Here is a 12,188-nt window from a genome sequence, read left to right on the forward strand (position 1 = left end):
TGAGGGGAAAGGGGAAGTTTCATGGATTATCAAACATGCATATGAGAGACACATTAAAGAGATGATGATTTGCATTTATCAAAAATTTTAGTGCTTCCCTGTATTGAAAACAGAACACACTTTCTTGTAAATTGAGCAGTCTTTTGTTTGAAGAAGTGAAAAAGTGTGAAATCTTGGGAGTACGTATGAAACTTTGCAGCTTCTTACATGAAATGAAGCCCTGCCCATTATGTAGGGAAAAATGTTCATCTCATCAAAGAAACCTTTGGAATATGGCTGTCCAAAGGTGGAAGTAGAGAGGAAGAACTTAGAAGGTATCTATAAGCATGGGCTATTGTGGATGTTAATACTCAGTCAATTTTCTATATGATGTGATATGCTACTGTTGCAAATATTATTTGACTTTCTGAAGGAGAGTTTGAGCCTTTTTAAAAATAATGTGAATCATCCACTTTATCAGCCTCTAATATATGAATATATGTTTTCTCAGGCTCTTAATTAATTTTAATTGCTTTTATATCATTGTTTTAATCATTTTATCCTGTTTTTATATTGTATTTTAACATATGTACACCACCTAAAGATGCACATGTTAGGCAGCATAGAAATATGATTGATAAATACATAAAATAAATACAATATTTGGAAGTGGACAATTACTCCAGAGTCATCTGTGCACTCATAATCCAGTACACAAATAGGACCTAATCTGGATCTGTCTGATCTGCCCTCCTTGCCCCACACACATTTCCTAGCTTCTGTTCTGATGTAACAATATTCTGTATTTCCCTTAAAATGTCATTGGCTGCCAATGGCAGGGGCAAAATATGGAATGTCATGGTGAGGAAGAGGAGAATCTAGACATGCAGCTGTGTCCAGGCGGTAACATTTGATTTTGCTCTCAGGTATCAAATCTATTTAAGAGAGCCAGTGTGGTCTAGTGGTTAGAGTGCTGGACTAGGACTGGGGAGACCTGAGTTCAAATCCCCATTCAGCCATGATATTAGCTGGGTGACTCTGGGCCAGTCACTTCTCTCTCAGCCTAACCTACTTCACAGGGTTGTTGTGAGGAGAAACTTCAGTATGTAGTACACCGCTCTGAGCTCCTTGGAGGAAGAGCGGGATATAAAATGTAAAATAATAATAATAATAATTTATTTAATTACATTTTAATATCACCAAATCATAAAATATTTAGGTAGTTTACAACCCCAAAATAAATGGATTTAAGTGCATCTAACTCTGCACTGAATAGCGGTCCATGAAATTTAGTTTCTAATATGCTAGTTTCATTGATGTAAGTAGAGATGGTGTTATGTTGTTCCCAAAATATTCTCTTTTGAGAATGTATATTTATCTGACCTTCTCTGAAAATTTTATACCCATACCTCTGATGGCCAATGATACTTGACTTCAGTATTTGATCCTGGATTTTGACAAGATTTTAATATGTTATGACAAAACTGGATTACTGAGATCTTATGGCATTTAGTAACAGAACTGACTTTACACCTGCCAAAATCAAAATGACCAAGAGATGCCAGTAAGCCTCATACACTTGAATTCTGAGAGTATTTCACACTGAAAACTCTACTTCAGATTTCAGATTTGAAGTTCCACATTCAAAATTTAGATGGTAAATTGGGGTGAATATCAAATATTTACGATTCATTCATATTGGCCCTAAGTGGAAGTTAGAGTGGTTGCTGTCAATATTCAGTAGCTAAACATGTTAAAATATCCACTTACTGGAAACCGTGTACATTAGCAGTCTTAAATAAATGAGACTCTCTTTATGCAGCAGTTAATAATTCTCGTCTTTGTTTTGAAAGACATTTTATCACAAGCTTAACAATATAAAAATCTAGCTGATTCTACAGATATATACAGAGTGAGAGTAGGCGTATCTGCTTACCTACCCACTCATTTGTGCATTGCTCATCTTTCACCAGAAAACAAGACTGGACAATGGTTATCTGAAAATCCATCCTGGACATATTTAAGGCTCAGTTTTACAGAAACCCTTCTCTCCTCTAGGCAACAACACTATAGGGAGTTTAAGCTACACAGGCCTTTTAAAAAACAAACAAATAGAAAGGAGTTTCAAATAGTGCAAAATATATCATCTGATAAGACAAGTTATTTTTTTAAACACTTACTGGTAAATAAAAGCTGTGTGCCAAATTTCTGCAGTTAAAAGAAAGCTGATGTCTGAGACTCATATTAACCAAATGTGCATGATCTACTTCTGCTCGTCTTGATCCCCTGGAGATCTTAATCAGCCACCGTCCCAGCTTCTGATATTTCACTAGGCATTACTTACACACTTTCAAGCACATCTTTGCAACCATAAGGGATAGAAACTTGCTTCTTATCATTAAATGAATGTTGAGAGTTTTAGGAAGTTGAATTCTGATCCTAGTGCCATATCCTGCACTTTTTCTCAGGTTCTGAAAAATGTATGCACAAGTTCTGCAAAATGTACACACATGTGACATGGCTTGATGTATTGGCTACAGTCCAAAGAATCATGGAAGCAATTCCAGGGGCCCAAGTGGGGTGGGTGGATGGGCTTTGGACACATTTCTTTCAAACAGCAACCTCCCTTTCCACATTGCAATGGAACTTAAAGCAGTTTGCAAAGGGAGAGGAGAAGTTTAAAAATCCCATTGATTGACAATACTTTGCATCATCTTAAGTATCCTGGCCATAGTTTCTAATTAAACTACTGCTAGAAGTGCAGCAAACCTCCTCCTCCTTTGTATAACTGCAACCCAAAGAAACTTTATAAGGAAGAAAGTCCTGTTGACCTCTGTGCAACTTGCCCCAGGGGTAGTTGCTTGAGTTACAGTTGCTGCAGTTGTTTTAATTTTAGGAGAGACATTCTGGGGAGGGAACCACCTCCAGCCTGTTCTAGAAAGGAAAAGGCTGTTCCTTCCAGCAGCAGCCAGTGAGGGTGTGTTGTGGACAGGAAGAGGCTATTGGTGCTGCCTGACGTGGAAGAGACCCACCTACCAGTGGGAGGCAACCTCGCGGCAAGGACATGGGGGCTTCTTTGCAGTGGCCTCTTTCTACCTATTGCACTACTTCGCCAGATGCGACTGAGCGGTTTACAATCCAATGTCTCAATTATGGCTTTAATTTCGCCTCATCCTGTGATTATGCACCACTGTTGCTTGTGCTCAGCGACAGTGGTGCATAACCCTTTTCTGAGAGGGTTATTATTACTCCTTTATTGTGAATGTGCAACTAACACAGTTCCCCAAGAATAGCCATCTGGTGAAGGGCAGGGCCCTAGAAAAGCCTAATTCTGTATTCCTCTGCGGATGTACCATGGCAGCAAATCACTATGTATTAGAGGAGAAGGGAGAGTGTAGAGGTTTATGTCTCACCATTTATAGGATTCTCAGATAGTATTCTCAGATGCTGGCTATTAAGTATGTTTTTAAACAGGTTATAAAACATAACTATGTGGTTTACTACACTGCCAATGTGGCTGAATACAAGTAAACAGCTCTGCACCTGAAGGGGAGTAAAATTGCACAGTCCACATATTTTGAATTAGGTCAGCAAAGCAAAAAGAAAACAATATAGTGGCATTAATAGTAGTGTGTGTTTGCATTTTCTTGCCTTGTTTGCTACCAAACAAAATAGGGCATTAAGCAGAATCTTATTTGCTCAACGTTCTGTAGGAGGGAAGCTAATTTTCCAGCTAGGAAGACCGACACGACATAAACTTGCATTGCCTGGTGTGGCTCCAGACAGAGACTGGTGAGAATTCTAGGAGAATGACAATCCCCACCATCGCAGCAGCTCTGCCACTTTTCTTGAAGAAGCCGCCCTGCAGGGACAGAACATCGCCTGTCTACACCATCCACTTAACAGTGTTGTCATTCAGCTAGTGGTCATTCTGATATGCTTCTCCTGAAAATACAGGTGGAATTTAACAGCAATAGCCTTCTTTCATTTATTAACAAAAATAAATCGAAAGTGCTCTAAGTTAATACTGGCACAGAGTAATAGAGAATAATTGGAAAGGATGGAAGTTTAGGTGCAGAGTTCATTGCCTTCCCGGTCGAAAGTGGCCTTGTATTCTTGGAAAGAAAGAAAGGCAGGCATCCATAGGCTGCTTTCTCACCAGGTCCATTTTGCCGGCAGTCTGTATCAAAATGTCTCTCAAATGCTAGCTTTGCATTCCCAAAGCTGAATACTGACACATTCATTTCCAGAGACTTGGCAATACTGTATGTCTTTGAAGCCCCATCTCTTTTGTGTTGGCTCATCAACTTTCAAAGTGTGATTTTGCTGTTTCTGTTGTTCCAGCACCCCCTCTTGGTGGTCCTGGGGAGAGTCAAGCTGGAGCGACTTCTCAATTTCACCTGCCCATCAAGAGAGCTTTTCTTCCGCAGGATGAAGTCAAAATTCACCTGGCTGTTCATGGCATAGAAGACATTTGCACTGTCTGGGATGACTAGTTCTGCAAGGAGGGGGAAATGACAATTAAAAACAAAACACAGCGTCCGATTCTCCTGTTTCTTAGTGCAATGAGAAACAGAAAGAAATGCAGCTTGGGACAATTGTTCATGCCCTCTTGTGGTATATGTTTCCCATGAATCATATTCATGGTGAAGGGAGACAAATCAGCAACAAAGAACCGGAGAGAGACTCCTGTGGGGCAGGTGGCTGGAAATCTGCATTATTGGGCTACTCCTGAAATGCTAGGCATTACAAGGAGCAAAGAAGCCTACAGTAGAGGAAGTGCCCATATATTGCAGGGGCTCCTGCTTCCTCATCTCTCAGTTAGAATCCCTTACAATACGGGGACCTGTCATTTCCTCAATAAGGCGATTAGTAGCTTTGAGCCAGGGTCTTTACCCTTCCTCTCCCATTGCTGTGGCCCCAATCTAATTTGCTCCCTCTTTGTTGGATCTCCCACAGCGCATCTGTTTTTGACCTCCCCCAACTGTTTTGCCAATGACAATCCATTAGTTTTGTCTCAGAGAACTTAATGTAGCCATTGGGAACAGATAGTCTGGCTAAAGGTTACATAGTTGTCCCTGCTACTCCTCTTCTCAACCCCTAAGTACAACTGGCTAGGGATGTGCAAAATGTTTTGGGCACAGAACGATCTGTGCCCGAAACAGCGAATTTCGGGTGATTCGGGGCCGAACCGAATCACCCACGAAAAGATCCGAGAAATTTCGGGCACGAGCCGAATCACCCGAATTTCGGGCCCGAAAATTCGGGTGATTTGGACCTCCATTTTTTGGCCTTCTTTTCCCCCTCCGTTTTGAGCTATGATGTCTATTTGAATTTTCCGCCTTTTTGCATCCCATTGACTTCAATGCAAAAAGGTTGGATGTGATGTCTGCTCGAATTTCGGGTGCCAGTGGCAAAATAGTGGGGTGGGGTGGTAGTGCCTAATAGGTGGAGGTTACCACCCCAATTGCAGAGGGATTGGGCAAAGGGCTGATTTTTGGTGAATTTCTGAAGTTTTAGTGTCTTTGGGGCAGATAGGGGCATAACGTGGGATCTGTGCCAAAAGGGTGGGGTGGGGTGGTAGTGCCTAATGGGTGGAGGCTACCACCCCAATTGCAGAGTGATTGGGCAGAGGGCTGATTTTTGGTGAATTTCTGAAGTTTACGTGTCTTTAAGGTTTTCCCCGTGAAGGGTGTATCACTTCATGTCGGGGGGAAAGGGGTGTCCTAGAGTGGGGTGGGGTTGGTGATAGTGCCGGGTTGGGGCAAGGAAGCTACCTGAATTTTTTCAAAGGATTTGGGCAGAGGGCTGATTTTTGGTTAATTGTTGAAGTTTTCGCGTCTTTAAGGTTTTTCCTCATAATAAGTTATAATGGAGGTTTCATCAGCCCCATAAGTGCACTTAAAGACGCGTGAACTTCAACAACTGTAGGCACTCTCCATGTCAGCCCCCATAGTCACCCATCCCAGTGACCATACCCCCATGGCCACATACCCCACTCAGACAGATGTAATAATTTGTAGCGGGGGGTGGCAGTTGGTACAAGAGGGCAAGGCTAGTTTGCTAATCCTACAGAGCTTGAACCTCATGTGGTTATTCATCCAGAAGAGTAGTGTAGACTGTCAACTACATAGTGTGGAGGATACTCCTTGTAATAGAAGACAGGGAGAACAGTAATACAGTCCATTGTAGTCCAGAATTTAATTATATAACAAACTATTGTTATAGCAAGAGCAGCATATTATTTCCATTTAGAAATAAACCATTTCCAATTTAGCAAATGGCTTCCAGAGGGGCTAGAGGGAGGAGATTGCTTGTTTGGGCAAGCAACAGATGGAGGGAGAAGGATCACAGTGGCTGGAGCTGCCATTCAAAAAAGGCAGAATGAGAGGAAAGACAGACAACATCAGCCCCCTCCCTGTCGGCTGCTTTGCCTCCTTGCTGAGACCCGGCAGGAAAACAAGTACTGGGACTGCATCCCTGGGCGTCCCTGCAGTGCTAAACCAATGCTCAACATGCAATCTCCCTCTCTGCTCAAAGTCTAACCATTTCAGGCCAGGTCCAAGTTTCTTTTGAGCTGGGCCAGGCTTTAAGTGGGACTCCCAGTCCTGCCTCTGCTGCCACCCTCCCAGCCGTCTCTCCCATTTCCCCAAGGTAAAAAAACAGGACAAAACAAAAACACACTACAGAAGACTTTAGAGAAGAGTCAACAGGCAGCAGAGCTTGGAGGCAGAGGCAGCCCTGCAAGGCTTCTCCTTAGCTGCAAATGGTGTGCAGTCATTCCATACCAGGTGCTTTCCAGTCTAGCTGCTCATTAGCAGCATAATGCCTCCGTTTAGGCAAGTCGCATTTGGGCCATAAACAGCAGGGGTCACAGTCTTGCAGCAACTAACAACCCGGAAAAACGGCAATTTTTTTTCACGCCGGATATGCAGCATCCTTGCTCTATATCGCAGCAATGACATTCGAAAGAAGGCATTGGAAATGTGAACGGCACCCTGCTGTCCGCGTAGGGACTGCAGGAAGTGTGGAAGCACACTTCCGAGATTTGTCCTGACCCCGTTGTAGGGTCTAGTCTGGAAAGTGCCCAGGCCTTGTCAGGTTTTTTTAAAAACCACAAGCTCCATTTCATGATTTCCACAAGCATGAGAGGATTCTCCACACAGCGTTTGCAGCCAAGGTAAGGTCATTAGGGCTTCTCCTATGTCAAAAGTGAGCCCTCTGCACTTCTTACCTCCTCCCCTTTCCTTAAGGGTTTTTTTAAAAAAATGTCACTAGGGCTTTTTGAGCATTTAACAGGAATGTTTGAAATGTTTTAACAGGAATGTTTGAAAATTTGGGGGTTTTTTTTAGTAAGCTTGCACATCTCTCCCATTTCATTTGCCCTGTTGAAAATTGGAACTTAACGAACTTGCAAGGTCTGCGTGTTCAGTTCAAGATTAAAGCAGCACAGAGAGGCTGCACCTAGCTGAACTTCTGTACAAATGAACTTGCTCCCTTCAGAAAATGGCAGGTTTTCTGAGCAGCACACAGAGGCCCCATTTCCCTTACCTTTGTCCTCAGAGATGATTTGCACAAGCTCATAATCCTCTGCAGGATCGGACTCCAGGTTGTGTTTCAACATGGCTCTCTGGATGACAGCTGGAGTCTTATCTTGGCTGGTTAACTGGAAAGACAGTTTTGCACAGGGACTTATCTTCTGAACCTGACTTCTGAACAAGCTTGAATGTTCCATTACCTAGTATCAGCACACAGGGTACTAAAGCTGCTGTCTCTTCCTGGATTGAAAGGTCAGCTATGGCTTAGTCTTCAGACTAAGTTCTATGAAACCCCTTTGTTCAGGAAGACAGGTAGTATCCCAACTGAGATAAAACCTTTCTAAAAATGGTTCTCAGTTTCTCTTGAGCCAATGTTTATGGAAGGTGAGATGTCAGTCTAGCTGCCAGTTGTCTACAGCACTGATTACCAAACGGTGTCCCACCAGAGAGACTGAAGCATGCTTTGAAAGATGAAACCTCCACATTGGTTTCACACAGCACTGACTGTCTCCCCATCCCTACCATTATATGAGTACTGATATCATCCCAAGGGAGAAGGCACTGCGATTTCCAGATGCAGCATGACTGAGCAATGGGGGGCGGGGGGGAGGGGATGCTGAGTGTGAGGCAACTGGACCAGCTCACAGTTTCAAGAAAGATCTGGGAGCTGAATGAGAAAACATATATGAACCTTGGGCTAGGAAACACAGGCGTATCTATACACATTTCTGTATAGACCTAAAAAGAGAGACAAAACCCTCTATGGGTTTCTTGCTTCATCTGTCTTGGTATGGCTGGATTCTGCCACTATCAGGAAAAACTGTTCTATACTGTCACTGGAGATGATACCAACCAACAAAAAAACAGAGGCACTGCTATGGTGATCTGACATGATGTATATTGGCCAGAAACCACAATCATGATGTTGGACTGGGATTTTGAGGCCTCTTCTTTCATTGGGATATTTTTACAACATAGTTAGGTACGCAGAATTAGAGTTTCTAGCAGGTACGATGTTGTCAGCATAACTTTAATAGTCCTAATTATTGTAGGAACAAAGGCAGCTCAAATGTCTAAGTGTAATGTGTTTTTATTTACTGAGATTTTTATCTGTCATATGAATTCTGTTTTATATTGTTTTTATGTCTTAACTTGTACACCGCCTGGAGATTTCTATTTCAGACAGTATTGAAATTCAATCAATCAATCAAGCGATGCCCAGACAAGACTCTCTTCTCTCCCCACTTCCTTGCAATACATCTCTGCAAGCTACATGACACCCACTGACAAGTTGGCACAGATTTCCCATGGTGAGCGGTACAGTTAGTGAAGTACCATTGGGCAAGGAAAGAGTAAAAAGAGTGATATATGGCAGGTGCAGGACAGACAAAAGAAAGTGTTTTATCTTGGAAGGCGAGACTTCTGGAATTCTCTGCCACAAAACACGGTGATGGCCACGAACTGCAAAGGCTTTCAAAAAGGGTTAGACTAATGGATGGGATCTATCCCGTCAATCCATCAATGGTGTGAGATGAACAAAACCTCCATATTCAGGTTTCAAATGTTGGGGACACGCAACAGGATCATGATTACCATGCTCTGCTTTTGAGCTTCTCAATCTTGAGTTCTCAGATCATGATGGGAACCCTGACTTTATAGGTGTAGAATTACTATGATGTTGTTGGACTACAACTCCCATTATCCCCAGGATGTAGTTGTAGTCCAACATCTTCTGTGGACTCAAGGTTGAGAACCCTTGTTCTAGAGGCAACTGGCTGGCGGCGGCTGCTGCATACAGAATGTTGGACTAGATGGACCTTGATCTGATTTGGCAGTTCTTGTCCTCTTATGTAAACATTGTCCTTTTAGATGCAGAGCCTGAAATTTCATTCTAAGCACTGAATTAAGAGCACAAAAAAGTTTCCGTGTCTGCTTTTTAAGGGAAATGGAACAATGTATGCAAAGTAAGCGAGTAGATGCAGAGTCACTTCATTTAGTTTAAGAACAACATCTGAATTGGTTTGGTGATTCAGCTGTATAACCCCACTATCCTCTTTCATACCATGATACTCTTGTACATGTTGCCATTGTTGTCTTCAACACTGATGCGGATGATGCAGGTGTCTTCATTCTGTTGATTGTAAATAGGAGGTGAGACTGTTGAGGTAATGGAGGTGACAGAGATGGAGCGTTTGTGGATTCTGGGATTGCTGGCCAATGAAGGAGGAGATGAGAGAGTGTTGGTGAATGATGACACCCCCGATGAAGATGTATCCATGGAGTGAATGGAGGAGCAAGAAGAGGACGACTCTGAGAGCTGAGGGGTGAAACACAAATTAAGAAAACCAATTAGAAATATGAAGGCAGAATATTCATTTTATTTAAGTCTGATATTAAGGGCCCGTTGAGAGATCACAACTCAATATCTGCTGGGGGAGATCAGGAGCAAGTGTTGGACTTGCCCCTCTGTGTGTAGCAGAAGGTGATCACTGCACTGCATTTATCTGAAAGTAGTATCTCCCTTCCTGAGGTCATGATCTTGTATATAGAGTGAGAAGGAAGCTCACTCTCTCACCCACTGGGATATTTGAGGAAAGAAGCAGAATCTCAACAGGCTGCAACAGTTATCGTTCACACTTGTATCTCACCCATTCCTTCTTGAGTTCAGGGTGGCATACACGGATGTGATTTACCCCACTTTGTCTTCACAGCAACCCTGTAGGCTAGGCTAGGCTAGGCTGAGAGTGTGTGACAAGTCCAAGGCCACCCCAGTGACATCATGGCTGAGTGGGGATTTGAACTCTGATCTTTCTAACCAAAGTCCCACACTGGCTCTTTGTGTTGTGCTGGTCCCAGAGACTTAAATATTAAAAAATGGGTGATACCTTGTGTTGTGGACCCAATCTTATTCTGGTGCCTTAACACATAGTGCTTGCGTATTTTGTATACTTCATTTACTGAAAGGCACAAAAAATGGGGATTAGGAAAGATGGGATTTTCACAACCATACCAGTTTTTCCAGCCTTGATATGGGCTCTGTCTTTTCTTTTGTACTTCTTTGCTCTAGGGAAAGACCATGGTAATTCAACACACTTGGCAAAAATGTCTTTCTGCCAACCAATTCTATTTTATGATATTATTATCTCTGCTACTTGGAAGAACAGAAGGTCAGTGTGAACTTTCTAAATCGAAGGCAGATATGATCATTGAACTTTTACCCAGTAAGTGTATTTACAACTGGTATAAAGTATTCACCTGAAGCAGGGCCATAGACATATATTAGCCTGAAATGTGTTGTGGTTTTGATAAATGTATATTCTTAAATAAATGTTCTTCCAGAACACCCATTACAGTCCTCTTTCCTACACTTAGAAGAGCAAGCCAGTAGGTGGCAGCAGAAAAAAGAGTTGTTCAGGAGGAAGCCATGAACAACCCATGGTTTTAAGAGAGCACTTCTACTGCTTAGTTTTCAAAGTGCTAAAGATCTCTCTCATCTGCAGCAAGGCCTTTTGCACAGGAGTTTTCCCAAATGGCGACTGAACGCAGCTTCATGACACTTAGGCTGAGTGGCAGGAGGTCATATGAAGGAACCATTTACAGTGATGTCAGGACAGTGACAGAAGGTGCCTTTCACACAGCCAATGGCATTTTCCAGCCTTTCCCCTAATGATTTGTAGTTACTGCGCATTACATGCATCCTAAAAAGGTAGCACTTTGATGCAGTGCTCAAAATGACTTAACCTTAGGCACTTCCTGCCACAGTAAAGTCGCTTGTCTGGGAAAGCTCAGGCTCTTTAGGCACTCTAGTTGGTATGACTTGGTAATAAAAGAAATTCAGCAAATGCCTTTCAAAACGGGAGCACTGTCCTTTCCACAGGGCTTAATCTGCAGCTGTTAGCATTGTGGGCTCCCCAGAGTAGAGATCTGTCTGCAAAGCGCCATTATTTGGATTGAACTATATAAATAACTACAATCTAAGATTCACAGTGAAAAGGAAAGGGAGGAGATGGAGCCAGAGGAAACGGCGAAGAACATGTGCTCAGTTCCTTGATGTGTACTTCAGCCCAGTTTTAGCAGGTGAGAAGACTAAGGGGTCGTACAGCTGTTCAATACAAAGGCTTAACCCTGGAATTAATGGAGCGATGGAATAAAGAGCTTTCAAGTAGGTATTTAGTGCATATCATTGACCACTGCATGGTTGGAGATGGAGTTCCGGTGCATCAACCTTTTGCACCAACTCTCCTAATGACCACTAGGGGCACTGGGAGTAGAGACAGTGAGTGAGGGTCTCCCTAACTATTCTACCTGTCTCTACTCTAAGACGCCTGATCTGACTATTCCGCACTTCCTGTGCTGAGTCACAATGCTTCCCTTCCTCCTAGAGAGAAGATGGAAACATCTCTCTCCCTTCTTACCTATTCATTATGCAGTCCTTTAGATTAGGTTTAGGTTTTTCCTATCCAGGTGTACTTAACCAATAAATACTTAGTATTTAGTTCTACAAAGATCTCCCTGTGTTTTCTCTAAATAGCTGCAACAACTAAACCATCCTCTGCTACCTACTCTGTAACTGGAGTGTGTGTTCATTCTTTAGTACTCTGCTGTCTTTACCTACTGGGGGTAAAACCCAAACATGCATAACTACAGAGAGTTTTCGCACATCCCCAAAAA

At 42.6% G+C, this 12,188-nt stretch overlaps 1 protein-coding gene across 8 annotated transcripts in view; it reads right to left on the minus strand.

The window, feature by feature from the left end:
* Nucleotides 1–1,792: 1,792 nt before the first annotated feature.
* The window catches only part of RGL1 (ral guanine nucleotide dissociation stimulator like 1), a 190,225-nt gene continuing 179,829 nt past the window's right edge, over nucleotides 1,793–12,188 (minus strand). For 6 of the 8 annotated variants that reach the window (XM_053245816.1, XM_053245817.1, XM_053245818.1 and 3 more), the window contains 3 exons: nucleotides 9,580–9,834; nucleotides 7,531–7,645; nucleotides 1,793–4,477 (listed from right to left, as the gene is read on the minus strand). In XM_053245816.1, coding sequence (XP_053101791.1) covers nucleotides 4,290–4,477; nucleotides 7,531–7,645; nucleotides 9,580–9,834 — 558 coding nt within the window. In that variant the 3' untranslated portion in view covers nucleotides 1,793–4,289. The remainder of the gene's footprint in view (nucleotides 4,478–7,530; nucleotides 7,646–9,579; nucleotides 9,835–12,188) is intronic. The other 2 variants (XM_053245820.1, XM_053245822.1) reach the window with 2 other exon arrangements.

The sequence above is a fragment of the Hemicordylus capensis genome, chromosome 4 (genome assembly GCF_027244095.1).
Source record: "Hemicordylus capensis ecotype Gifberg chromosome 4, rHemCap1.1.pri, whole genome shotgun sequence".
NCBI classification, from domain to species: Eukaryota; Metazoa; Chordata; class Lepidosauria; order Squamata; family Cordylidae; genus Hemicordylus; species Hemicordylus capensis.